This window comes from Macaca fascicularis, chromosome 19 (genome assembly GCF_037993035.2).
Source record: "Macaca fascicularis isolate 582-1 chromosome 19, T2T-MFA8v1.1".
Classification (NCBI taxonomy): domain Eukaryota; kingdom Metazoa; phylum Chordata; class Mammalia; order Primates; family Cercopithecidae; genus Macaca; species Macaca fascicularis.
In genome coordinates, this window is record NC_088393.1 from 43,056,133 (window position 1) to 43,082,595 (window position 26,463).

General features: G+C 50.9%; 1 protein-coding gene across 4 annotated transcripts; it reads right to left on the reverse strand.

Moving 5' to 3' along the window:
* On the reverse strand, positions 1-26,463 carry NPHS1 (NPHS1 adhesion molecule, nephrin). 4 transcript variants are annotated; one of them, XM_045381095.3, is made up of 29 exons: positions 25,760-26,458; positions 25,437-25,652; positions 25,242-25,364; positions 24,943-25,071; positions 24,347-24,428; positions 23,524-23,627; positions 23,210-23,337; positions 22,950-23,121; positions 22,608-22,765; positions 22,224-22,368; positions 22,013-22,137; positions 20,612-20,798; positions 20,255-20,384; positions 19,959-20,131; positions 18,522-18,662; positions 18,306-18,446; positions 17,668-17,789; positions 16,250-16,421; positions 15,995-16,151; positions 15,574-15,725; positions 13,731-13,842; positions 13,462-13,643; positions 9,992-10,048; positions 5,959-6,078; positions 5,820-5,844; positions 5,640-5,712; positions 5,397-5,490; positions 5,202-5,314; positions 1-972 (listed from the first exon to the last, which is right to left on the reverse strand). In XM_045381095.3, the coding sequence occupies exons 1-29, from the start codon at positions 25,938-25,940 to the stop codon at positions 841-843; spliced, it is 3,846 nt and encodes a 1,281-aa protein (XP_045237030.2). In that variant the 5' UTR covers positions 25,941-26,458; the 3' UTR covers positions 1-840. The 4 variants fall into 4 exon arrangements, with proteins under 4 accessions (XP_045237030.2, XP_073879326.1, XP_073879324.1 ...); XM_074023225.1 differs by lacking the exons at positions 1-972; positions 5,202-5,314; positions 5,397-5,490; ... (2 more) ...; positions 5,959-6,078; positions 23,210-23,337 and having other exon boundaries at positions 9,873-10,048; positions 25,466-25,652; positions 25,760-26,463; XM_074023223.1 differs by lacking the exons at positions 1-972; positions 5,202-5,314; positions 5,397-5,490; ... (2 more) ...; positions 5,959-6,078; positions 25,760-26,458 and having other exon boundaries at positions 9,873-10,048; positions 25,466-25,652.

Below are 26,463 nucleotides of genomic sequence, written 5' to 3' on the forward strand. Positions count from 1 at the left end.
TTTTGATTGTCTGTTTATTTTAATGCTTATAGAGCAAACTTATGTTTACATGTGTCATAGTTTATGTCTCCTGTGTTAGATAACTGTGGGAAATAATAAAATAATAGGTAGGATACATGGGTTCATAAATTCTACTTATTATTAGCTATTTTAAATGTCATGGAATACAAAATGAACAGAGTTTTTAATATGTCTTTTCCCACTTCTGTAAACTTTACTTCATGAAGCACATAGGGACCCTCAGAATAGCATTTTATTTTTTATTTTTATTTTATTTTTATTTTTTGAGACAGAATCTCGCTCTGTCACCCAGGCTGGAGTGCAGTGGTATGATCTTGGCTCACTGTAACCTCCACCTCCTGGGTTCAAGCGATTCTCGTGCCTCAGCCTGCCAAGTAGCTAGGACTACAGGCATGTACCACTATTCCTAGCTAATTTTTTATATTGTTAGTAGAAATGGAGTTTCACCATGTTGGCCAGGCTGGTCTCAAACTCCTGACCTCAGGTGATCCACCTGCCTCGGCCTTCCAAAGTGTTCAGATTATAGGCGTGAGCCACCGCACCTGGCAGCATTTAATTTTTGAGATGCCGTTTACAATCTGCCCTATCCTTTTGGAGAAGTTTAGTTTCTAAAGCCAACCCCAGGATATACCTTGTTTCTAGTCTGGTACCAGCTGAACCATCTTCTGTCACTCAACCCCCTCCACGTCCTCTCCTGACAAAGCCAAGTCCCTTTGGGTTTTATGGAGCTCACCTAACCAGCTCGGCCCAGGCTGTAATGCGAGGGACCAGTGGAGTGTAAATTCCTGCAGGTGCAGGACAAGGGGGTTGAGAGGGCTCTCACACCAGATGTCCCCTCAGCTCGAAGGGCAGAGAATCAGGTTCCAGAGTGTCCAGGTCTCCCGCCACCCGGTCATAGATTCCTCTTGGATCCTGATATGCGTCTTCAGGCCAGCGTAGGTCCCAGGGGCTCTGACAGGCAAAAAGTGGAGTTAGAACCATGGAGAGATGCCCTGTAGGTCTTCACTGAAGATCTGGGGGATACACACCCCTGCTTAACTTCCCAGAAAAAACTGTTTTAGCTTTTACTAAACCCCCAAAATATACAAAAAAGGAGTGTGTTATAATGAATGCCTATGATGAACCCCATGTGCTTATTGCCTAACTTAATAATATCAGGCCAGGCACGGTGGCTCATGCCTATAATTCCAGCACTTATAGGCCAAAGCAGGAGGATTTCTTGAGACCAGGAGTTCAAGACCAGCCTGGGCAACATAGTGAGATCCTGTATGTACAAAAAATAATTTTTTTTTTCTTAGACAGGGTCTGGCTCTGTCACCCAGGCTGGAGTGCAATGGTTGCTCCCTGCAACCTCCACCTTCTGGGCTCAATCCATCCTCCTACTTCAGCCTCCCAAGTAGCTGGGACTACAGGCATGCACCCCCACACCCAGCTAATTTTTGAATTTTTTTTTTTTTTTTCCAGAGACGAGGCTTCCATTGCTGCCCAGGCTGGTCTTGAACTCCTGAGTTCAATTGATCCACCCGTCTCAGCCTCCCAAAGTGCTGGGATTGTAAGTGTGAGCCATTGCACCCAGCCTATAAAAAATATTTTTTAAAAAATTAGCTAGGTGTGGTGGTGAGTGCCTATATTCCTAGATACTCAGGAGGCTGAGGTAAGAGGATCGCTTGAGCCCAGGAGGTCAAAGCTACAGTGAGCCATGATCATGCCACTGTACTCCAGCCTGGTTGATAGAGTGAGACTGTCTCAAAAAAAGAAAAAAGAAAAAACCAGTAGCAACCCTTGGTCAATTGATTTATCTATATTTCTATCTTATTCCCCTCCCACACTAACTGGATTATTTCGAAGCAAGCCCAAGATATCCAATGATTTCATGTTAGAAAAATAATGTAAATGTCAGAAATATAAAACCTTTAGGCTGAGCATGGTGACTCATGCCTGTAATGCTAGCATTTTGGGAGGCCAAGGCAGGTGGATCACTTGAGGTCAGGAGTTCGAGACCAGCCTGGGCAATGGGTAAAACCCTGTCTCTACTAAGAATACAAAAATTAGCCAGGCATGATGGTGCATGCCTGTAATCCCAGCTACTTGGGAGGCTGAGGCAGGAGAATCGCTTGAACCTGGGAGGTGGAGGTTGCAGTGAGCTGAGATTGTGCTACTGCACTCCAGCCTGGGTTACAGAGCGAGCCTCCATCTCAAAAATAAATAAATAAATAAAAATTTTAAAAAGTGAAAAATTTAAAAGTCCATGTTATCAGCTATGGCAACTATGGAATGTAAGTTATGATTCTATTGTCCTATGAATTTCCAAAACAGTTCCCTAATCATAATAGAAGAGAAAAATAAAAGAAAAGAAAACAAACAAACAAACCAAAAATATGAAAGGTGGCCCTAACTGGGGATGTGTTTTGTTCTAGGGCTGGGAGAAAATGATTATTTTAGTTCAGCAGACTTTAGAGCAGATTGGCCCATGCTCCAAATATGGCCTGCCACCTGCTTTTTTTTTTTTACTGCCCAAGAGCTAAGAATGGTTTTTATTTATTTTTCTTTTTTTCTTTTCTTTTCTTTTCTTTTCTTTCTTTCTTTTTTTTTTTTTTTTTTTTTTTTGAGACAGAGTCTTGGTCTGTTGCCCAGGCTGGAGTACAGTGGCACAATCTTGGCTCACTGCAACTTCTGCCTCCTGGGTTTAAGCAATTATCCTGCCTCAGCCTCCCAAGTAGCTGGGACTACAGGTGCCCGCCACCACGCCCGGTTAACTTTTTGCATTTTTAGTAGAGATGGGGTTTCACCATGTTGGTCAGGTTGGTCTGAAACTCCTGGTCTCAAGTGATCCGCCCGCCTCGGCCTCCCAAAGTGCTGGGATTACAGGCGTGAGCCACTGTGCCTGGCCCTGTTTTTCATTTTTTAATTGTTGGGGAAAAATGAAAAGAGATAACATTTGTGACACAGAAAAATTACATGAAGTTCAAATTACAGTGTCCAAAAATAAAGTTTTGTAGGAACATAGCCACACTCATTCATTTATGCATCCTCTATGGCTGCTTTTACTTTACAGTGGCAGAGTTTGTGTAGAGTTTGAAGAAGACCGTATGTCTCTCACAGCCCAAAGCGTTTACTATCTGGCCCTTTTCGGAAAAAGCCTGCAGCCTCCATCTGCGCTTTAGAGAGCGCATATGGTCCAGCACCACGGACAGCGCTTTGCACCATGCTGGTGAGGAGCTAGGATCTGATAACAGTACCCTGTATCGGAGGTCGTTCACAGAGACAGAAGGAAATCCTTGGATCAGAGGTGCCAGAGCATCAGCCAAGGCCACACAAGAAATCAGGGGTCCTGTCCCATCTCCCTAACTGTGCAGCAATGGGTGGGGGTTGGCTGGTGGTCAAAGTGCCGGTCTGTTGTTTTTGCCTGTACAGCCACCATCCTCACTTCCCTGCGAGCTCTCTGTCCCTCTCCCATTCTCAGCCCAGTGAACTGAGTGGGGCTGGCCCCTACTCCCTGATCCCATGGCGAACTGACCCAGGCCTCTCCTGTTAGCATATTCCATCACCTGACTTAGGGATATGTTCAGTGATGAGAATGTGACCCAAACTAGACCAATAAGTGTCAGCATTGGGCATTTGGGGCCACTGGAAAACAGGCATTCTCTTTCTTTGAAGATTTCTAATCTCGTAGGATACAAATCTAGATTTTCTAGGAACATTTTTTCCCTTTCTTTTTTGAAACATGGTCTCTCAGGCTGGAATGCAGTGGCACAATCAGGGCTCACGGCAGCCTCAACTTCCCTGGCTCAGGCGTTCCTCCTACCTCAGCCTCCTGAGTAGCTGGGACCACAGGCATGCACCACTATGCCCAGTTAGTTTTTTAAACTTTTTTTTTTTTTTCTGACACAGAGTCTTGCTCTGTTGCCCAGGCTGGAGTGCAGTGGCATGATCTCCGCTCACTGCAACCTCCACCTCACAGGTTCAAGTGATTCTCCTGCGTCAGCCTCCTAAGTAGCTGGGATTACAAGTGTATGCCACCACACCCGGATAATTTTTGCATGTTTTGTAGAAACAGGGTTTCACCATGTTAGCCAGACTGGTCTCGAACTCTTGACCTCAGGTAATCCACCCGCCTCAGCCTCCCAGAGTGCTGGGATTACAGGCATGAGCCACCATGCTTGGCTTAACTTTTTTTTTTTCTTCAAGATGGGGTCTTATTATGTTGCCCAGGCTGGTCTCCAACACCTGGGCTCAAGCAATCCACCTACCTCAGCCTGCTGAGATTAGAGATGTGAGCCGTGACCATGCCTAGCCATAATAGCATTTTTGGGGAGGAAAATTCTGGGCCCAGCTGGGCCTGATGACAATTGTATGCCTTGATTTTTCAGTTGAATGGGCCCCCAAATTCTCTCTTTCTCTCCCTTTAATCAGTGGAGTAGATACAGCTAATTATCTAGAAAAATTCATGTCTACTTCCTTCCACAGCAGCAGAATTGCAGCAAGGCACATTGCTGCCAAGCTAGACCATATTTTACAGCCTCCTTTGCCATCAGGGGTGACCGTGTGACTCTATTCTCATCAGGGGAGTGAGAGCAGAGTGGTGTGCACCATTTCTGGGCCTGGGCCACAAGGCAAGGTTGTGCCTTCTCCACATTCTTTCACCTTTTCCCATTGGTTGAACCCCCAGTGAACTGCCTCATTCATGTAGACTTGGATGACTTGAGCAGGGCCGCTTGTGTCTGACTGTGAAAAAGAAATAGATTGCTGTCTTTTTTTTTCACAGACAGGGTCTTGCTCTGTTGCCCAGACTGGAGTGCAGTGGTGCCATCATGGCTCACTGCAGCCTCCAACTCCTGAGCTCAAGGGATCCTCCTGGCTCAGCCTCTTGAGTAGCTGGGACTATAGGTGCACACTTCCATGCCTGGCTCATTTTTTAAATTTTTTGTAGAGACAAGTCATTATATTGCCCAGGCTTGTCTCAAACTCATGCACTCAAGCGATCTTCCTGCCTTGACCTCCCAAAGTGTTGGGATTACAGGCATGAACCATCATGCCCAGCTGACTGTCTTCTTTAAACCACTGGATCATGGTCAGTCCTCTTTGTTACAGCAGCTAGCTGGCCCTAACTAATACAAGCAGTAGGAGGTAGGCTCCCAGCACTAGCCAGGAAGGATGGCTGCTGATGCAAAGCTCCTCACCATCTGCACTTCATCGTAGAGGGGTCCCCAGGCTCCAGATGGGGGGTACGTTCTTTCTACCTCATCATACAAGTGCCCAGGGAAGGCCATATCCTCATCTTCACCTGTGAAACCTGGAGTTGGAGTGGAAGGGAGACACGATCAAGGCACCCAGTCCAGGCGTCGGGGGTACCTCTGAGTGGGGTCCTAACTCACCTCGGGAATAAGACACCTCCTCCTGTGTCGGGGGCAGCTGGGGGCTGAAGTCCCTCAGGGAGCGGTAATACGGCTCTGCCTCTGTTGTGCTGACCTGTTCCCCGCACGCAAAACAGACAAAGCCGTTTCCATCCTCTGACCCCACGGTCCCAGGAAGGGCAATGATCAACCTGATGCTAACGGCAGCGTTTCAGTCGCCGTCGGTGCCCTGACTGTGAGGTCACCAGGGCCACCCCCACTCACCATGGAGCTCCGAGTGTCCTGCTCTCCCGTCCACTGGCTCTCCTCATATTCGTTCCTGACTCGGTCCTCCGACCTTCCAGGATGGAGGTGTGGAGGGCAGTTGAGTGCTGCCCCCCACCACCCATCTCCCCCAAGCCTCCTCCCTCAGAGCCTTCTTTACAGAAAAATATCCCCACTTACTCTGCCTCTGTCTTCCCTGAGACGCCTGAAGGAAACAGGAATAAAGGGCTCAGTGACCCCATACAAGCCCCTCCCCCGGTCCCAGGAAGTTCCCCATCACCCTCAGGTCTCCACCCCCGCAGGGAAGGTCCCTCCTCACCCTCAGCAAGACGCCTGAGTCTCCGCTGCCAGAGGACCCCCCCGACACAGGAGGCATTGGAGAGGAGCAGAAGCCCCCCAAGACCGAGCAGCACAGGCAGCAGGGGCAGCCCCGAGGGTCCTAGGGGTGGAAGATACCCCTCAGTGAATCCCAGACAACAGACTGTAGGCCAGGAGTGGGTCTCCCCGAGAAAGCCTACTCCTGAACCAAGTCCCTCCCCCAGGGTCAGAGAAACAGATGGGGAGGGGTCTCTGTGCCCAACCCTTCTGCCATCCAAGGGCAGGTGGCTTCTTAAGTCAAGCCATTAACAAAATGTCCTCCCTTTGCTTGAACTCTGCAAACTCAGAACTGAACTCCGGACTCAGGAGGGAACTTTAGCTCCTTAGCTGGGCACTGAAGACTTTCTGTGGTCCAGCCTCTTCCAACGCCTCCAGCCATGTCCACCGAACTTAGACCCTGGTACTGGACTATCCAGCCACACAAACCAAACCAACCACTAGCTGTTTCCGGAATCACTGAAGCAAATTCACACCTCAGAGCTTTGGAATAGCTAAGTGTTTGTCCTCAAATGTCCTTTCCTCTCAAGCAAACTTCTGTTTGCCTTTCGAATTCCATCTCAAGGTCAGGCGCTGCGGCACATGTGTGTAATCCCAGCATGTTGGGAGGTCAAGGTGGGAGGATCGCTTGAGCCTAGGAGCTCAAGACCAGCCTAGGCAACATAGCAAGGCCACTTCTTTACAAAAAATTTAAAAGTTTAGCAGCATGGTGGTGCATGTCTATAGTCCCAGCTACTCGGGAGACTGAGGCAGGAGGATTGCTTGAGCCCGGGAAGTCAAGGCTCCAGTGAGCTATGATAGCACCACTGCACTTCAGCCTGGGCGGCAGAGCAAGAGCCTGTCTCTGGAAAAAAAAAAAAAATCCCATCTCAAGGACTTCTTTATTTTATTTTATTTTTTAATTAAGATAGAGTTAGCTGGGCACGGTGGCTCACATCTATAATCCCAGCACTCTGGAAGGCCGAGGCAGGTGGATTACAAGGTCAGGAGTTCAAAACCAGCCTGGCCAACATGGTGAAACCCCGTCTCTACTAAAATACAAAAAATTAGCCGGGTGTGGTGGCAGGCATCTGTAGTCCCAGCTACTCAGGAGGCTGAGGCAGGGAAATCACTTGAACCAGGGAGGCAGAGGTTGCAGTGAGCCGAGATCACACCACTGCACTCCAGCCTGGGTGACAGAGTGAGACTCTGTCTCAAAAAAAAAAAAAAAAAAAAAAGTTTCACTCTGTCACCCAGACTGGAGTGCAGTGGCACAATCTCAGCTCACTGCAACCTCCACCTCCCAGGTTCGAGTGATTCTTCTCCCTCAGCCTCCCAAGTAGCTGGGACTACAGGCACATGCCACCACACCCAACTAATGTTTCGTTTTTTATTTTTAGTAGAGACGTGGTTTCGCCATGTTGGACAGACTGGTCTTGAACTCCTGGCCTCAAGTGATCTGCCCACCTCAGCCTCCCAAAGTGCTGGAATTATAGGCATGAGCCACCGTGCCTGGCCTCAAATGACTTCTTTCCACTAACTTCCATCCCAGTCAATATCAGGCTGACTTGGCTGCTGTATCGCTGAGGACAAGTCTGAATCCCTCTAAGTAGGCATCTGTTAGGTGGCCATCTCCCCTATCTTCTACTAACAGCACTTTTTTCCCCTGGAGAGAACAGCCACTCCCCACTCTTAGTCTTGGGCTCAGGGAGGACTCCATAGTGGGCACATGGCCTGGCCTGAACAGTAAGAGTCTCCATTCCTCTCTCCACAGTGATTGTTTAGACACAGGCATTTGACCCAACATGTGTTTTTAACAAAACATTTAGGACAATTCTACTAGCTATCAAGAAGACAGAGGTTGGGGAGGGCTTCTCTGCCCCTCTGATTGAAGAAACTCAGAAAGAAGCCACCACAGATGAAGGCAAAGTTGAGAGAGGGCGAGAAACAGATCGCTGGTGAGATTTTTGAGCACCTGAAAGTGGCCACACTTGGAAGTTTTTATTTCATGTACCAAGCCTTTTTTTTTCCCTTGAGACAGGGTCTCACTCTGTTGCCCAGGCTGGAGTGCAGTGACGTGATCTCGGCTCATTGAAGCCTCAACCTCCTGGGCTCAAGAAATCCTCCCGCATCAGCCTCCTGAGTAGCTGGGACTACAGGTGTGCACCACCACGCCTGGCTAATTTTTTTGTTTTTGTTTTATAGAGATGGGGTTTTACCATGTTGCCCAGGTTTGTCTCCAATGCCTGGGTTCAAGTGATCTACCTGCCTCAGCCTCCTGAAGTGTCAGGATTATAGGCATGAGCCACTGTGCCCAGCCAAGCCATTCTTTTATGTGTTGACAAAACAGCTGTATTTCTGTCACTTGCAACCTTTTTCTCAGGCTCTGAAGGGGATTGTTTGCCAAACGGTTGCAATCCTCTCCTGGTAGTCACATCCTTGAGTGCAGGGCCTTTCCACACTGACTCTGTGTTGAGCCATGTGACTTGCTTTGTCCAATGAGACAATAGCAACTGTGACAGAATCAGCTAGTAAATTGGAATGTACTCTCTTGCTGCTTTTGACCCCTGTGACCACCTTCATGTGAAAAAGTCAAGAAGAGACACGTGCCCAGTTATCTCCATTGTTCCAACCAAGAGGCCAGATGACCATCAGACGTGTGGGAAGGGGGCAACCCTAGACCACCCAGTCCAGTGGAGCTGCCCCTGACTGCAGAGATTACTTAAGCCAGCCCAGACCAGCACCGTTCTGCCAGACTCTTAGAATCATGAGAAAGAATGTTGCTATAAGCACCCATGTTTGGGGTGGTTTGTTATACAGCAAATGCTAACTGATGCAGGCTTCTTACAGGACATGGAGTGAGCCAATTTTTTCAGAATTAAACTAAATTTGGAAGAGAGAAAAATTTATCACTCCAGGCAAGAGAAAGATCAAAGAAAAAGAAGTGGCCAGATGCAGTGGCTCACCTCTGTAATCCCAGCACTTTGGGAGGCTGAGGTGGGCGAATCACGAGGTCAGGAGATAGAGACCATCTGGCTAACACGGTGAAACCCCATTTATACTAAAAACACAAAAAATTAGCTGGCTGTGGTGGCACACGCCTGTAGTCCCAGCTACTCAGGAGGCTGAAGCAAGAGAAGAAACTGGGAGGTGGAGGTTGCAGTGAGCCGAGATCGCACCACTGCACTCCAGCCTGGGTGACAGAGCAAGACTTGGTCTCAAAAAAAAAAAAAAAGCTGGGTGCCGTGGCCCATGCATGTAATCCTATAATCCCAGCACTGTGGGAAGCTGAGACAGGCAGATCACTTGAGATCAGGAGTTTGAGACCAGCCTAGTCAACATGGCAAAACCCCGTCCCTACTAAAAAAGTACAACAATTAACCAGGTGTGATGGCAGGTGCCTGTAATCCCAGCAACTCGGGAGGCTGTGGCAAAAGAATCGCTTGAATCTGGGAGGTGGAGGTTTCAGTGAGCCAAGATTTTGCCACTGCACTACAGCCTGGGCAACAGAACGAGACTATGTCTCAAAAAAAAAAAAGAAAGAAAGAAAGAAAAAAGAGGAAGCTCTAAGGCGTCTGCAAGTCTGCAGGGAGAGAACTAAGTCTTTTTTTTTTTTTTTTTTTTTTTGAGATAGGGTCTCCCTCCGTTCCCAAGACTGGAGTGCAGTGGCTCAGTCGTAGCTCACTGCATCCTCCAATTCCTGGGCTTACATAATCCTCCCACCTCAGCCTTCTGAGTAGTCGGGACTACAGGCACATGCCACCACAGCCAGCTATTTTTTATTTTTGCAAAGATGGAGTCTCACCATGTTGCCCAGGCTGGTCTCAACTCCTGGGCTCAAGTGACCACATGCCTTGACCTCCCAAAGGCTTGAGCCACTGAGCTCGGCCAGAACTAAATTGTTAAGCAGCTGTGACTACAAGCAGAGCAGGTAGGGTCAAAGACAAGGAGGTCCCATCCTTTGGGGAGACGGGAGGGATCGGGGACAGAGGACTTGCCTGCAGGCGGCTCTGTGGGCAGCTGGTCTTCAGGTTCTCCGGAAGGCTGGTCCAGACCTGGGGAGTGGATATCAAGATTTCAACTTAACACTAAGTCGGTGAGCTGAGATTGTACCACTGTACTCCAACCTGGTTGACAGAGCAAGACTCCATCCGCCTGCCTCAGCCTCCCAAAGTGCTGGGATTACAGGCCTGAGCCACTGCGCCCAGATAATTTTTATTTTCCCTAGACAGAGTCTTGCTCTGTCACCCAGGCTAGAGTGCAGTGGCGCAATCTCGGTTCACTGCAACCTCCATTGTGCAGGTTCAAGCAATTCTCCTGCCTCAGCCTCCCAAGTAGCTGGGACTACAGGCGCCCGCCACCACACCCGGCTAACTTTTTTAGTAGAAATGGGGTTTCACCATGTTGGCCAGGCTGGTCTCGAACTCCTGACCTTGTGATTCACCCACCTCGGCCTTCCAGAGTGCTGGGATTACAGGCATGAGCCGCCGTGCCTGGCCAATTTTTTTATTTTTTATTTTATTTTATTTTTTAAAGAGACAGAGTCTCACTCTGTGGCCCAGACTGGAGTGCAATGGCATGATTATAGCTCACTGCAGCCTCGACCTCCTGGGCTCAAGCTATCCTCCTGCCTCAGACTCCTGACTAGCTGGGACTATAGGCATGTACCACCATGCCTGGCCCAAAAATTAATTGTTGATGAGCACTTTCGGTGTGCAAGATCCTTTTCACCTGAATTATCAATTTGTTGAGTTAACCAAAAAAGACTTTGGGCTCTCGATCCCTTAATAGAAGTATAAGTTCTAAAGCAAAGGAGGCAAGTGTCATACTTTATGTTTTAGTGCTCAAAGGGAAGACAGGAATGGGGTGGGGGAAAGAGCAGAGAAGATTGTAGAAATGAGAAAGTGTCCTTCCTTACATCGAGAAAAAGCCTGCTCTGTCAGGAAGAGGAAAACAGAAAGAAGAAGCTTGCAGCTGGGAGTGGTGGCTCACGCCTGTAATCCCAGCACTTTGGGAGACTGAGGCAGGTGGATCACCTGAGGTAAGGAGTTTGAGACCAGCCTGGCCAACATGGTGAAACCCCATCTCTACCAAAAATACAAAAATTAGCCAGGTGTGGTGGCATGCACCTGTAATCCCAGCTACTTGGAAGGCTAAGGCAGGAGAATTGCTTGAACCTGGGAGGCAGAGGTTGCGGTGAATGGAGATCATGCCACTGTACTCCAGCCTGAGTGACAGAGCAAGATTCCGTCTCACAAAAAAAAAAAAAAAAAAAAAAAGAAAAGAAAAGAAAGGGAAAAAAAACAAAAGAAAGAAAGAAAAAGAAACTGAGCCACGAAGATCTGTGCTATATATTATATATTTTTAGAAACTGAGACACTTGCCTACGGTCACACAACTAGGAGGTAGTAGAGAGGGGATTTGAACCCAAGCTTCTCTGAACCAGGCTCTGTAAGGATTAACCATTACAATACTGTACCTATCAGAATTGTAACATATTCATCATATTCAAGGAATTTGTCCTTCTCATCCGACTTGCTGAATTTATTGGAATAAAATCATTCATAATATTCCCTAATTATCCTCTTAATGTCTGTGGAGTCTGTGGTAACATCCCTTCTTCCATTCCTGTTATTGGTAACTTGTATCATCTCTCTTTTTTTGTCTTAATCAGCTTTATAAATGTTACTAATTTTTTTCAAATAACCAGCTTCTGGTTTCATTGATTGTCTCAATTGTTTTTCTGTTTTCTAATTCATTCATTTCTGCTCTTACCATTATTATTTTCTTCTTTTTACTTTGGGTTTAATTTGTTCTTTCATTAGTTTCTTTCTTTCTTTCTTTTTTCTTTTTTCTGAGATGGAGTTTTGCTCTTGTTGCCCAGGCTGGAGTGCAATGGCATGATCTCCGCTCACTGCAACCTCCGCCTCCCAGGTTCAAGCGATTCTTTTGCCTCAGCCTCCCAAGTAACTGGAATTACAGGTACGTGCCACCACGCCCGGCTAATTTTGTATTTTCAGTAGAGACAGAGTTTTTCCTTGTTGGTCAGGCTGGTCTCGAACTCCCAACCTTAAGTGATCCACCCGCCTTGGCCTCCCAAAGTGCTGGGATTACAGGCGTGAGCCACGCTTTCTTAAGATGAAAACTTAGAATATGCATTCGAGGTTATTCTCAAGAAAAAAACAAAACAAAAACTAGGCCAGGCGTGGTGGCTCACACCTGTAATCCCAACACGTTGGGAGGCCAAGGCGGGTGGATTAATTGAGGTCAGGAGTTCGAGACCGGCCTGGCCAACATGGTGAAACCCTGTCTCTACTAAAAATACAAAAAATTAGCCAGGCATGGTGGCACATGCCTGTAATACCAGCTACTTAGGAGGCTAAGGCAGGAGAATTGCTTGAGCCAGGGAGGCGGAGGTTGTAGTGAGCCAAGATCGTGCCACTGCACTCCTGCCTGGGTGACAGAGCGAGACGCCATCTCAAAAATAAAAAATAAGACCGGGCATGGTGGCTCAGGCCTATAATTCCAGCACTTTGGGAGGCCGAGGCGGGTGGATCATGAGGTCAGGAGCTCGAGACCAGCCTGACCAACATGGTGAAACCCCGTCTCTATTAAAAATACAAAATTAGCTAGGCATGGTGGCACATGCCTGTAATCCCAGTTACTCGGAAGGCTGAGGCAAGAGAATTGCTTGAACCCAGGAGATGAAGGTTGCAGTGAGCCAAGATCGTACCATTGCACTCCAGCCTGGGCAACAAGAGTGAAACTCTGTTTCAAAAAAATAAAATAAATAAATAAATAAAATAAAATAAGCACTTAATGCTATAAATTTCCCTCTAAGTACTGCTTTAACTGCAACCTCAAATTTTTATATGTTTTCATTTTCATTTAATTCAAATTATTTATTTTATTTTATTTTATTTTTTGAGACGGAGTCTTGCTCTGTCGCCAGGCTGGAGTGCAGCGGCCGGATCTCAGCTCACAGCAAGCTCCGCCTCCCGGGTTCACGCAATTCTCCTGCCTCAGCCTCCAGAGTAGCTGGGACTACAGGCGCCCGCCACCGCGCCCGGCTAGTTTTTTGTATTTTTTAGTAGAGACGGAGTTTCACTGTGTTAGCCAGGATGGTCTCGATCTCCTGACCTCGTGATCCGCCCGTCTCAGCCTCCCAAAGTGCTGGGATTACAGGCTTGAGCCACCGCGCTTGGCCTAATTCAAACTATTTTCTAATTTCCCTTGGTCATTAATCACATTCAGACAGTATGGGTTGTGGTTAACAGCTGGTCTCAAGTTCATCTGCCGGAGTTTCAGTCTCATCTTTATCTTTTACTAGCTGTGTGACTTTGGACAATTTGCTTAACAGCTCTAGGCCTCAGTAACTCATCATAAAAAGGGAATAGTATTGACTTCACTGTACTACCCTACACATCCTCTGAGGCACACTCCAACCTGCCCAAGCCTTCTTTCCCACCTGGGGTAGTGATGGGAAGCTGGGTCCCCTTGTCAGCCAGTCCACTGTCTCCCAAGGCATTGCTGGCCAGCAGCCAGACCTTGTATCGTGTAGAAGGCTGCAGACCAGTCAGTGTGAAGGTGGTGGCCTGGGGTGGTAGGACATCCACATAGTGGAACCCTGGAGTCCCCAGGGCCTCATACCTGCAGGACAGGGGGGATAGTAAGTTCAGGGAAGTGCCCCAGCCCATTGGCTGCCTCCGCTTCCTTCCTGCCTCAACAAGGACCCACCTGATGTAGAACCTCTGTGGCAGGCCCCCATCAAAGCCAGGCTTCCACTCCAGCTCCACAGAGTGCGGGGTCAGACTCACAACCTTTAATCCTGATGGAGGGTCAGGGCGGCCTATGGGGAGAAAGATGGGAAAGCAGACAGAGGACACAAAAGAATCCCAGAAGATTCTGTCCAAGTTTTCCCTGGGAATGATTTTAAATATACAATCGCTTCTCATTGTTCACGGTATAGTCATGTTCTATAAGGTCACTGTGAACACTCCTCTGGCAAACACCAAACTGTTCCTAAAATCCCAGTACTTTGTGAGACCAAGGCTGGAGGATTGCTTGAGCCCAGAAGTTCAAGACCAGCCTGGGCAACATAGCAAGACCCTGTCTCAAATTAAACATTACAATTAAAAATAATTTTAAGAAGAAGTGAGTGAAAACAAAACCAAAAGAAACAGCAAAAAAAATTCAAGACCAAATGGTTGCTTCTGTGGAAAATAAAGATTAGGTTTCTTTCTTTTTTCTTTCTGTCTTTTTTTTTAGATAGAGTTTTACTCTTATTGGCCAGGCTGGAGTGTAGTGGTGCAATCTTGGCTCACTGCAAACTCTGCCTCCTGGGTTCAAGCAATTCTCCTGCCTCAGTCTCCCAAGTAGCTGGATTACAGGTGCCCGCCACCATGCCCAGCTAATTTTTTGTATTTTTAGTAAAGACGAGGTTTCACCATGTTGGCCAGGCTTGTCTTGAACTCCTGACCTCAGGTGATCCATCCGCCTTGGCCTCCCAAAGTGCTGGTATTACAGGCATGAGCCACCACGCCTGGCTTGGTTAGGTTTCTTTTCTTCTTTGAGATGGAGTCTTGCTCTGTCACCCAGGCTGGAGTGCAGTGGCCCAATCTCAGCTCACTGTAACCTCCACCTCCTAGGTTCAACAATTCTCCTACCTCAGCCTCCCGAGTAACTGGGATTACAAGTGCACGCCACCACGCCCAGCTATTTTTTTTTTTTTTTTTTTTTAGTAGAGACGGGGTTTCACCATACTGGTCAGGCTGGTCTGAAACTCCTGACCTTGTGATCTGCCCACCTCAGACTCCCAAAGTGCTGGGATTATAGGCGTGAGCCACCACACCTGGCTAATCCTAGTATTTTCATACCACTGTTAGGAAAAGAAAGAATGCTGTTTCCTCTGGGAATTCTAACAGACCACTGTGAGGGCCCTTAGAATAAAGCCAACACAAAGGCATGCAGACATAACAATGGAGAGGGCTGGGTGTGATGGCTCACACCTGTAATCCCACCACTTTGGGAGGCTGAGGCAGGCACATCACCTGAAGTCAAGAGACCAGCCTGGCCAACATGGTGAAACCCCGTCTTTACTAGAAATACAAAAATTAGCTGGGTGTGGTGGCGGGCGCCTGTAATCTCAGCTACTTGGTAGGCTGAGGTGAGAGAATCGCTTGAATCCAGGAGGCGGAGGTTGCAGTGAACCAAGATTGCGCCATTGCACTCCAGCCTGGGTGACAAGAGTAAAGCTCTGTTTCAACAACAACAAAGAATGGAGAGTTGCTGATGACAGCTGAACCTAGCTCCAGAAATTCCTGAAAATCCATTTTTCAGTTACTTGAGCTAATAAGTACCCTATCTCCATCTTTTTGTCTTTTCTTTTTCTTTTGCCTTTGTTGTGGGTCTCCCTGAAGATCCAGTCTCCACTAGGATTTTCAGGGCAAGCAAAAACTCCAGCCTCACACATACACATATTCTCAGGTTTCAGAAACGTGGGCAGCCCGGGGCCAATCAGGGATGTGAGAATGGATCCAAGGAGCACCCCCTCCCCAACACCCTCACAGCCCCTCCATACTGATGCTGACGAGTTCAATGTTGGTTTGGTCCGAGCCTAGGGGGTTGGTGGCTGTGCATGTGAAGAGGGCGTAATCCTGGGCTGCAGACACGTTGGCAATGGTCAGGAGGCTGCTGTGGACACCACCCTGGTGGTATGTGTGCTCTGTGTACCTAGAGAGAAGGTAGGGCACCACTCACCCTTTCATTCACCCAACCACTTATGCTTGGAATCATCTATACAGACATCCATTCATTTAACCATCTGCCTCTCTATCCATTCATCCATTAATCTTTTCATCCACTCATCCATTCACTCACTCATTCCTCCACGCATTCATCTTCCTTCTCTGCGCCCTTCTCTGCAGGGACTCGGGGAGGGGAAATGGGGCTGGAGGTCCAGACCTGGGGCTGGAGTGCTGCCTGGCTGAGCCTGGGCTCACCTGGGATCTTGGAGATCCAGAGGGACCCCATTTTTGGTCCAAGTGAAAACGATGTTGGGGACACCTCGGGCACGGCAGTGGAGGGTGGCAGAACTGGTGCTGTCTCCAGCTGCAGCCACCTTAGTTAGGGGAGTGGGGTGTTCCACCTGGGGGGCAACTGGGAGGGGATGGGAGGTCAACATGAGCTATGTGGGAGACATGAGGGCTGTGGGTTCAGTGGCAGGTTTTAAAGTCAGGTGTTTGGGTGATACCCACATCTGACAACAAGACGGACCAGCCCTCGTGCTGGAGGCGCCACCCCGTTGTCCACGATGCACTGGTAAGCACCAGCCTGGGCCAGTTTGGCCTGGTGAATCCGCAGGCGCCCCGTGGGTCCCTTGGATATCTTCTCCATGTCATCCAGGCTCTGGTCCTCCTCATCTTCTCCCTGGAGGCCCGAGTCAAGAATTGGCCTCCCAGTCTAGCCCCAGATCCATCACTGCCCAAAATGTCCCTTTTGTAGCCTCATTCTCCTACACACAATCACTCTCCACAGAGGTATTGAAGAAAAAAAAAATAATTCTTCCGCCGGGTGCGGTGGCTCAAGCCTGTAATCCCAGCACTTTGGGAGGCCGAGACGGGTGGATCACGAGGTCAGGAGATCGAGACCATCCTGACTAACACGGTGAAACCCCGTCTCTACTAAAAAAACAAACAAACAAAAAAAACTAGCCGGGCGAGGTGGCGGGCACCTGTAGTCCCAGCTACTCGAGAGGCTGAGGCAGGAGAATGGCGTGAACCCGGGAGGCGGAGCTTGCAGTGAGCTGAGGTCCGGCCACTGCACTCCAGCCTGGGCGACAGAGCGAGACTCCGTCTCAAAAAAAAAAAAAAATAATAATTCTTCTGTCATCCATCTATCCATTTACCCAATCCATCTTTTCATCCACCAATCCAGGCAACCACCTACCCATCCATTCACCCAACCACTTATGCTTGGAACCATCTATCCATCCATCCATTCATTTATCCTTCTGCTTATCTATCCATTCATCCATTTATCTTTCCATCCACTCATCGGTTTACTCACTCATTTCTCCACTCATTTGTCTTCTTTCTCTGCACCCATGTATCCACCTTTGTAGCTCTCCACCCATTCACACAACTATTCACTCATGCTTGCACATCCATAAATACATGCATCTGTTCAGACATTTACCCAGCTACCTATTTATTCATCTCTCCATTGATCTTTCCACCCATCTATCCATCAATTCATCCATCATCCTTCCATAGATATCTTTCCTCTGCTGGTGTATCCATCCATCCATCTACCCTCTATCTATCCACTGATTTTTCTCCTTCAATCATCTTCTCACCCATCCACTCACCCATTTATCCATCCTTTCACTTGTCCATCTGTTCCTCCATCCACTCACTCATTCATCCACCTGTTCATCCACTTACCTACCTATCCACCCATCTATCCATCTACCCACCCACTCGCCTGACTGTCTACCATTCATCCATCCATTCATTTTGCCACCAACAGTTATTCGTTCTGGGAGCATGCCCTGACGAGTATATAGTTATACAGGATCATACAGATGTACGTGGTCCCCACTCCCAAGGAACTCACAGTCAAGAAACCACAACCCTTTGACCCCACCTCCATTCACCAAAGGCTGGGTCCTCACCAGTCTCTCCCAGCTGAACATGCCTGGGAGGATGGGATTGGCATCAACAGTGCAGACTATATCCACAGAACCCCCGACATTCACCTCAGTGGGGTCCTGGAGGGCACGGATGGTGGGAGCATCTGGTGGAAGGCAGAGACTTGGGGAAGGCACTTGGGACCAGACAGGTCTCCGTGGGAGAGGGCCCCAGGTGGGAGGGATGTCTTAGGGGTTCCAGGAGAGTTAGAGATATGAACACAATCTGTCCTTAATACGAAACAGTTGGAGGAGAGTTCTCAAGGTTGGTGAGTTGTCTCCACCCTCCACTATGCCTCTGTGATAATTAGAGTGGGTTGGGTGGGCTTCCAGAATTGTGCGGGGGAGGGGGGCCTTCTACAACGGGCTCCCATTCCTGACGGGAGCAGCTTCCGTGTCTAGGTGGGCCCCCTCTCTGGGCAGAGATTTCACACTGGGTCTCTCTAGTGGAAGGGGTTCCGCAGTGGGCGTGGTTACACCGTGGCGGGGACTTCCAGAGCCAGAGCGGGAGGGTTCCAGGATGGGTGGCTATCCCCGAGTGGGCGGAGCTCCCACAATAAGGAGACTCCACACTGGGCAAAGTTCCTTGGATGGGTGTGGTTTCCATGGTGGGCGGGACTCACAGTGCACGTCCAACCGCAGCAGCGCTTCCGCGGTGCCCTCAGAGTTCTGGCAGTGCAGCTGATAGAGGCCGTCGTCCGCGCGGGTCACATTCCACAGATGCAGAGCCCCACTGGACAGGATGCGATGCCGGGGGCCGCCCGCTGGGGAAGGCCAGAATAAAGGACCTGGCAGGCCCTCCCATTTCCGGGACCCTTCTCCATGCCCACTTCCCTCACCTGGGCTGAGGCGATAGCCGCGGAAGGTCCAGTTGAAGGCCTCGGGGGCGGGGTTAGCGGACACGGACACGGGCAGCAACGCCTCGCCCTGCTCCACCGCGGTCACCACCAGCACCTGCTCCCCCAGGAACTCTGGACGGTCTTCAGAGGAGGCGCCGCAGGGAGTCAAGATTGTTGTCAAGGTCAGGGTCAAGGACAAATTGGAGATCAGGCACAGGTTCAAGGGTTAAAGTTGGGGGATCACGACAGGGTTTAAGGTTGTGGACAAGGTAACAAGTTCAGAACTGAATTCAGGGGTAAAGTTCGGGATAGAAATTAGAATACAGTTTAGGCAAAGAGTAGAAGCCAGCATCAGGTTGAAGGATGGAAAGAGGGGTCATGATAGGGATCAGGGTTAGGAGAGAGGACAAAGGCAATATGGGAGTGGACAGGATAGGAGTTGGCCCAGGACCACTGGTCAGGATGAAGGTAGGGAGTTTCAAGTTTCAGGATGGGGTTAATGATAGAGTGATAGTGTCAAAGCAAAGACCCAGGCCAGTCTCAGTGGCTCATGCCTATACTCTGAGAACTTTGGGAGACCAAGGCAGGAGGATCACTTGAGTCAAGGTGTTCAAGATCAGCCTGAGCAATATAGAGAGATACCATCTCTATTTAAAACTAAAAGTACAAAAAAGCAGCCTAGTGTAGTGGGACGCGCCTGTAATCCCAGCACTTTGGGAGGCCAAGGCAGGAGGATTGCTTGAGCCCAGGGGTTCGAGACCAGCCTGGGCAACATAGTGAGGCCCTGTCGCTACAAAAAAATTAAAATAAACTAGCCAAAAGTGGAAGTGCACACCTGTAGTTTCAGCTACTCAGGAGGCTGAGGTAGGATCACTTGAGCTCAGAAGTTGGAGGCTGCAGTGAGCTATGATTGCACCACTGCATTGCAGCCCAAGCGACAGAGGGAGACTCCATCAAAAAAAGAAAGAGAGAGAGAGAGAAAGAGAGAGGAAGGAAGGAAGGAAGGAAGGAAGGGAGGGAGGGAGGGAGGGAGGGAGGGAGGGACGGAGGGAGGGAGGGAGGGAGCCGGGCACGGTGGCTCAGGCCTGTAATCCCAGCACTTTGGGAGGCCAAGGCGGGCGGATCACCAGGTTAGGAGATGGAGACCATCTTGGCTAACACGGTGAAACCCCGTCTCTACCAAAACTACAAAAATAAAATTAGCCGGGCATGGTGGCAGGCGACTGTAGTCCCAGCTACTCGGGAGGCTGAGGCAGGAGAATGGCGTGAACCATGGGAGGCGGAGCTTGCAGTGAGCTGAGATCGCACCACTGCACTCCAGCCTGGGTGACAGAGCCAGACTCCGTCAAAAAAAAAAAAGGGGGTGGGGAGGGAGACGCAAGGAGTAGGTTAGGGTCAGGAAGGCATCAAGAGGACCTTTCAGGCCAGGGCACATACACAGCACGTTGAGGCGATAGAAGGAGCTCACGGTTTCGCGGAGCTCGGCGCTGTGGGCGCGGCAGGTCACGCGTTGGCCATGATCGCGGGATGACACTTGCAGAAGGACGCTCCTGGCCGCGGCGGAGCCTCTGAACGGGGCTCTCCGGGGCAGGGCGGCCAAGCCCTCCAGCCTGTGGACCCGGGGTGAGGCCAGGGCTGCGAGCAGAGCCAGAGGCTGGAGAGGGGCTAGGCGGGGGCGGGACACGCGTGGAGGGGGCGAGGCCAGAGATGGGCGGGGTCCCTCGCACTCCCACCTCTCGCCTTCCTTGTCCCAGGACAAGTTGACCGGCGGGTTGCTGCTAACGCTGATGCATGTCAAGTTTAAGGCGTCCCCCGGGCGCAGTGCGGATGCGTTGGCCAGGATCGTCACGTTAGTTGGGGGAACTGGGAGAGGGGGTTGGAGGAGCGAGACTCAGAGGTTAGGGGCGGCCTGGTCTGCATCCATCCCGCCTGCACTCCAGGCTCCGTCCAGTCTCGGGTCCCCCACCCCGCCCCCGCCCGCACCCCTCGAGTCCAGGGTTCGCTGGGTCCCTGCCCCACCTGGCTCTGTCCCCCACCCCGTCCTGCCCCCGCCGAGTCCGCCCCCGGGCCTCAGCCGTGCGCGCCCTCACACTGCACAGCCAGCTGCGTGGACGCGCTGAGCTGACCAGCCTTGCACGTGAACTTGGCCTGGTTGTCCGACGGCCCTGTGACCAGCACCAGCTCTCGGGAGAAGGTGCTCCCAGATTTCTCCACGTTGCCGAGCTGCATGCGCCGCGGCTCCTGAGGCAGCCGCGACTCAGTCACGGTGCGCGAGTCCTATGGGCCGGGAGTGACTGGGGGCTGCAGGCAGCCCTGCCGCTTCCACCAACCCCCAACTCCCACACCCTGCCCACTGGGTTGGTGCCGCCAGCCCAGACAAAGCCTTTTGGTGATAAGGAAAAACACCCCCATCAGCGCCACCCCCCTAGGGCAAAGCAGTGGGGAGTGGAACTGAGTGACCCCCGCCCTGGAGTCTCTCCCGCTTCCCCGGGTCCCTGTGCACCGCAGTTTTGGGGATCTGAATCTGCCTTCTGTACCACACCCAACCCCCGCTCCGCCTCTGCAGCCACCTGCAGGCCCTCAGCGCACTCCTCAAAATCTATTTCTGCTCTGTTTACCCAACACCACGTGCAGGAAACTCCCTTGAAATTCCCAGGCCTTTCCCAAAATGCCTCAGTTCCTTTTCTTAAAATTCCCACTGTCCCCAAAGATTTCCTTTGAAATTTTCCTTAATTCCAGTGTCTTTCCATAGATTTTCTTTTTTTTTTAATTGTTGCTGCTGCACAAATTAAACTTTCCATAGATTCTGAATCTTTCCCGATATTATATCTTATAATCCCAGTCTTTTAACAGATTCCTTTATATTGCCCAGATTCTCAGCACTTCCCCAGAATTTTATCCTATTAAAATGAAATTCCATGGTCATTTCTATAATTCCTAGTCTTCCCCCCAAAATTTTCAACTAGCTCCCTAACTTCCCAGGATTTTCCTAGAATTAGGCTTCTCTTTCATTTTAATGAAATTTCATTTTCTTACCTCCGAATCCCAAGAATTCCATTTTAATACTAATGAATTTTTGATAGTCTGTGGAATTACTAGCTTTTCTCCAAATTTTCTTTTTCTTTTTCTTTTTTTCTGGGATTCAAGTCTTTCCCTAAAATTCCTGACATTTCACCTGAATTCTGAGATTTTTCACTATAATTTTCCGTAATTTTAACGAAATTACCTTTTCTCTAGAATACCTAATCTTGATTCAGAATTCCAGTTTTTATCCTGGAATTCTCACTGTTTCCCCAGAATTTTCCTAGGATTCCATTTAATTCTCATGGCATTTGTGTCTTTCCTGATTCCCTGCCAAACCTCAGAATCTCTAGTACTTTTCAAGAAATTTAATCTTTTTCCAAGATTGCCCAAGATTCTGAAGGAGAGAAGGGGGCCTGGTCCTTCCCCCACATTCCTGGCCACCCCCATAGCCCTGGCGCGGCACCAACCTTGTACCATGTGAGGGAGGGCTCTGGGTTGCCCCCGATGGCCAAACACACCAGCCTCACCCGGGTCCCAGCCCGGAGCTTCTGCCCCTCTGGGGCACCCTCAATCCACAGTTTCTGGGCGGGATCTGAGAGGAGAGGCAGGAAGAGTGACTTTTTCTCTGGGCTGGGTCCTGAGGCTTGGGGGCATTGTTGGGCAAGGGCAGACACTCACATTTTATGTTCAGGGTGAGCGACTTCTTGAAGGTCTCCTTGGTGAAGGCTTCACTGAAGGCCTCACATGTGAGGGTCAGACCGTTGTCCTCCCGCCGCGCCAGGAATGTCAGGTTGGACATGGAGATGTAACCACCATGCAGTCCCTGGCAGGGAGTGAGCTTCAGATGTAGGGACTGCAGCACCCCCATCCATCGTGCTAGAGGCCTGAGTCCATCCCAGTCCCCAGCAGGGACACATGAACCATCTCTACCTCCCCCTCTGTTGGACCCATGGTCCTCAAGGAGAAAGCCCCCAGGCTGCTGGACCCATCCCCTTCCCAATCCACGAGTCATGCCTTCAGCACCCCCCATGCTCAGACCCAGGAGCCTGGCCCCAGCCTCACATCCATGATCGTCTCCTCCATGGGCAGCAGCTGCCGCCAGCCCAGCCACCATCGTAGCAGGACCCGTGGGCGACTGGACTTGCTGACACAGGAGAGTGTCACGTTCTTGTTCTCAACCTGGGATGCAGATCCCAGGATAGTAATGGCACTAGGGGGAACTGCAGGGACAGTGAGGGAAGACACTAAGCTGGGCTGAATTTCTCACAGACCAGCCCAGACAGAACAACAGGACTGGAGACAGATGCTGAGATCTTTGGCATCCAGTAGGCATAATTTGGGGACACACATAGATGGTTCTCTGAGGCACAGACCGACAGGTGGGCAGCTGGCACCAGGACTCACAGGTGACCTGCAGCATGATGCTGCGCTCCTGGGTCCCTGCAGACACGCTGTTATGGGCCTCGCAGCTGAGCCGCGCTCCATGGTCTTCTGGCCTCACGGTCATCACCAGCACACTGCGGGCCACGGCCTGGGTGTGCTCTGTGCCCCACGCTGTGGACACCGGCTGGCCATTCTGGAGACAGGGACAGGCCTGGGCCAGCTCAGGACCAGCTCCCGGCCCCCGCTCTCCCCACAGTTCCCATGCCCGCGTCTGCCCTCACCTTCAGCCACTGCAGTGTGGCTAAGGGATTCCCCCCTTGGGCCACGCATGGCAGCTCCAAGCTCTGTCCTGCCCGCACGTGCCCCTCATCCAAGCCTGGCCACTCGATGACAGGGGGTCCTGGAGGGACTGGGGGATATCAGTCACTCAATGGGCCTGGAGTAGCCCATCCACTCTTTCCAGGCCCCACAACCTGCTTTTGAACCCCCATGTTTCTCTGAGTGCCTGAATTTCCATAATCCCTGTGATTCCCCTATACCCCCCAATGCCTGCTCCCCATCCTCAGCGCCCTAGTTGGCCCAGTTCTCCACTTACACAGAACATTCACGGTGAATGAGGCCTTGATGGGGGCCTCCAGTGCTGGGCTCGATGCCTCACAGACCAGCAACTGCCCATTATCCGAGCTCTGCGGTGTCACCCTGGGATGAGAATTCACGGTTCTGGAGTCAGAGTCATCATCCAAAATTTGGGGAGTCAGGGAGAAGAGGTGGGGATGCCACCTCTGGTCCCCACACCTGGTCTAAGTCCCCATGCCAATCTCCTCTGGGATCCGGGGTTCCATGGGAGAGGTTCTGGGAGTGAGCAGTGAGAACTGGAGCCTAGAGAGACCCACATCTGATCAAAACTTCAGTGCCTGGGACTCTGGAACTGAGGTTCCCATGAAGTTTTTTTGTTTATTTGTTTGTCTTTTGAGACATAATTTGGCTCTGTCGCCCAGGCTGGAGTGCAGTGGTGCGATCTCAGCTCACTGCAACTTCCACTTCTTGGGTTCAAACGATTCTCCTGCCTCAGCCCCCCGACGAGCTGGGAGTATAAGCATGTGCCACCACGCCAGGCTAATTTTTGTATTTTTAGTGAAAACAGGGTTTCACCATGTTGACCCAGTTGATCTTGAACTCCTGACCTCAGGTGATCCACCCACCTTAGCCTCCCAAAGTGTTGGGATTATAGGCATGAGCCACCGCCCCTGTTCCCCGCGAAGAAGCTTTGAGAGTCAGCATTGAGAGTTCTCCATGAAGAAGCATTGGGTCGCAGATGTTCATACCTAGCCCAGGCTCCATGCTTGCATCCCTGGGGTCTGTGGTTCCCATGGGGAAAATTAGGGGTCATGGTTGGGGGGGTTTTTCAGTTTCCACACCTGGCTGTGGCCTCCACAGTGAAGAGCTTCTGCTGGGAGCCCTCGTTCATGTTTGCAGAGATGTCGGATATTGTCCGTCCACCTCGGGGCAACAAGAGGGCTAGAGGGGTTCTGGGCTCCCTGCAAGATAGATTCTGGGGAGCATGGCCTGGAAGTCCTCAGGGTGGATGTGATGCCCCCTCCCTCCTGGTTCTAGAGGAAAAGGGCCTGGGGCACAGCTGCATCCCCTCCCGACTTTCTGGACTGCCTGAAGGCTGCAATCTTCAGTGCTGGGTCCTGGGCCTCCCCACTCCTCTCAACTCCTTGTTGGGTTGTACCATGCACCCCATCCCTCAGCTTCTCATGTCTGCACCAGCGCTACTGTCCATATCTCTATCTGGTCCTCAGCCTTGGGCTGGATGCCGCCTCCTCAATGTGCCCTCCCATCCACCGGGTTCCACACTGGCCTCGGCATCTCCCCACACCTTCTCCTGGGTCCCCGTCCCAGGGGTGACATCTTTTCTGGGGCCCTTAGGAGGGCACTGGTCAGGAACACACACTCTTCCCACTCCAGAGGCTTCATGCTGCCCCCTGCCCCCCAGTTCACCCTCACTCACTCAGGAGAATGGTGATGTCAGGTGCTGGCTTCGCGTCCCCAGACAAACAGCTGACCACGTACTCTTGCCCAGCTACCCAGGTGACCATGGTGCCTGCCTCCGGGGTCAGGTAGAGCAGCTTGGGAGGAACTGGTGAGAAGGGTCTGGGGTAAGCTTCCAGCACTGAGAAGGATTTGAAGATTGGAGCTCGGTACCGAGGGTCTGGGAGAGGAGAGGCTGGGGGCTTGGACTCCTGGGTCCTGGGGTAAGGGAGGGCTTGAAGCCCAGACTCGTGGGTCCTGGGGGTCTGTCACCCATACCCAGGATGGAGAGGATCACTCTGGGAGACACGAGCTCTGGCCCCATCTCGGAGCGGCCGACCTGGCACTCATACTCCGCGTCATCGCTGAGGTCACAGGCCTCGATGTGCAGGTGGAATTCACCTGCAGGGGGAGCCGGAGGTCAGGGTTGCAGCTTCGGCTGGTGGCTGAGGGTCTCAGGCTCTGATCCCTTACCTCTAGCAGGGTCCCCTTCCAGGCGGTACCTTGGGAAGCCTGGGATCCTGGGGTCGGGGCCCAGGAGCAGCCCATCTTTGGCCCATTGCACCGCACTGCCAGGGGTGCTGACCCCACACCGTAGCTCCACCGAGGCCCCCTCCACCACGGTCAGGTTTTCAGGCAGGGCCCAGAAGCCCCGGGGGACGGAGGCAGGAATCGCCAACTGCGCCAGGCCTGGGGACACAGCAGGGTGCAAGGAAAGGGCAGAGGGTTTGTCTAGGGAAGGTAAGTGGGAAATGGGGGCCACTTGGCGATGGGTACAAGGCTGGGATCCCACTCACCTTCAGTCAGCAGCCCCAGGAGCAGGAGAGGAGCCTTGAGCATCGTCCCCAGGGCCATCACAGGTACCCCCACTGTTACCCCCGCAGTGCCCGCAGCCAGCCACCTGCGTCTGTCTGGCTCTCTCTGGGTCCCTCTCTCTGTGTCTCTGCCATCTGCTTCTCTTTTTATCTCTCTTTCCATTACTCTCCTGCCTTTCTGTTTTCCTCTCCTCCTGTCAGTGTCTCTCTATCTCTGTCTTGCTCTCAGTCTCAATCTCTGAGTCTCTTTCTCTGTCCCTTTAAAATAATTTTTTTTCTTTTTTTTTTTTAGAGATAAGGTCTCACTATGTTGGCCAGGTTGTTCTCAGACTCTTTCCCTCAAGCCATCCTCCCGCCTTGGCCTCCCCAAGTGTTGAGATTACAGGCATGAGCCACTGCCCCCAGCCTGTCTCTTTATCTTTCCATCTTTCTCTCCTTGTCTAAGGCATTCTCTCTCCTTTTGTCTTCGTCTCGTCCTCTCTTTCTCTCTCTCTCTCTCTCAGTCTCTATCTTCTCTCCTGCCACCCCTCACCCCTGCTCCTTGTCTCACTACTCACGGCCTCTCAAGAAGGACCAGCAGCCCAGAGTCCAGCAGGCCAGGAGCCCAGGACAGCAATGAGGCTGATGCAGGCACTGGCAGAGTCGGCCCTGCTCTCCGACCCAACTTGAGCTCATCCTCACAGTGC

What these genes read in the sequence shown, in the direction of transcription:
- NPHS1 (XM_045381095.3), bottom strand. Translation starts at nt 25,940, where the DNA reads ATGGAAAGAGAGATAAAAAGAGAAGCAGATGGCAGAGACACAGAGAGA. An exon ending in TGGGACAAGGAAGGCGAGAG is followed by an intron (nt 20,132 to 20,254) that starts GTGGGAGTGCGA and finishes CCGGGTCCACAG; the next exon opens with GCTGGAGGGCTTGGCCGCCC. An exon ending in GGTCCGTCTTGTTGTCAGAT is followed by an intron (nt 16,152 to 16,249) that starts GTGGGTATCACC and finishes ATCCCCTCCCAG; the next exon opens with TTGCCCCCCAGGTGGAACAC.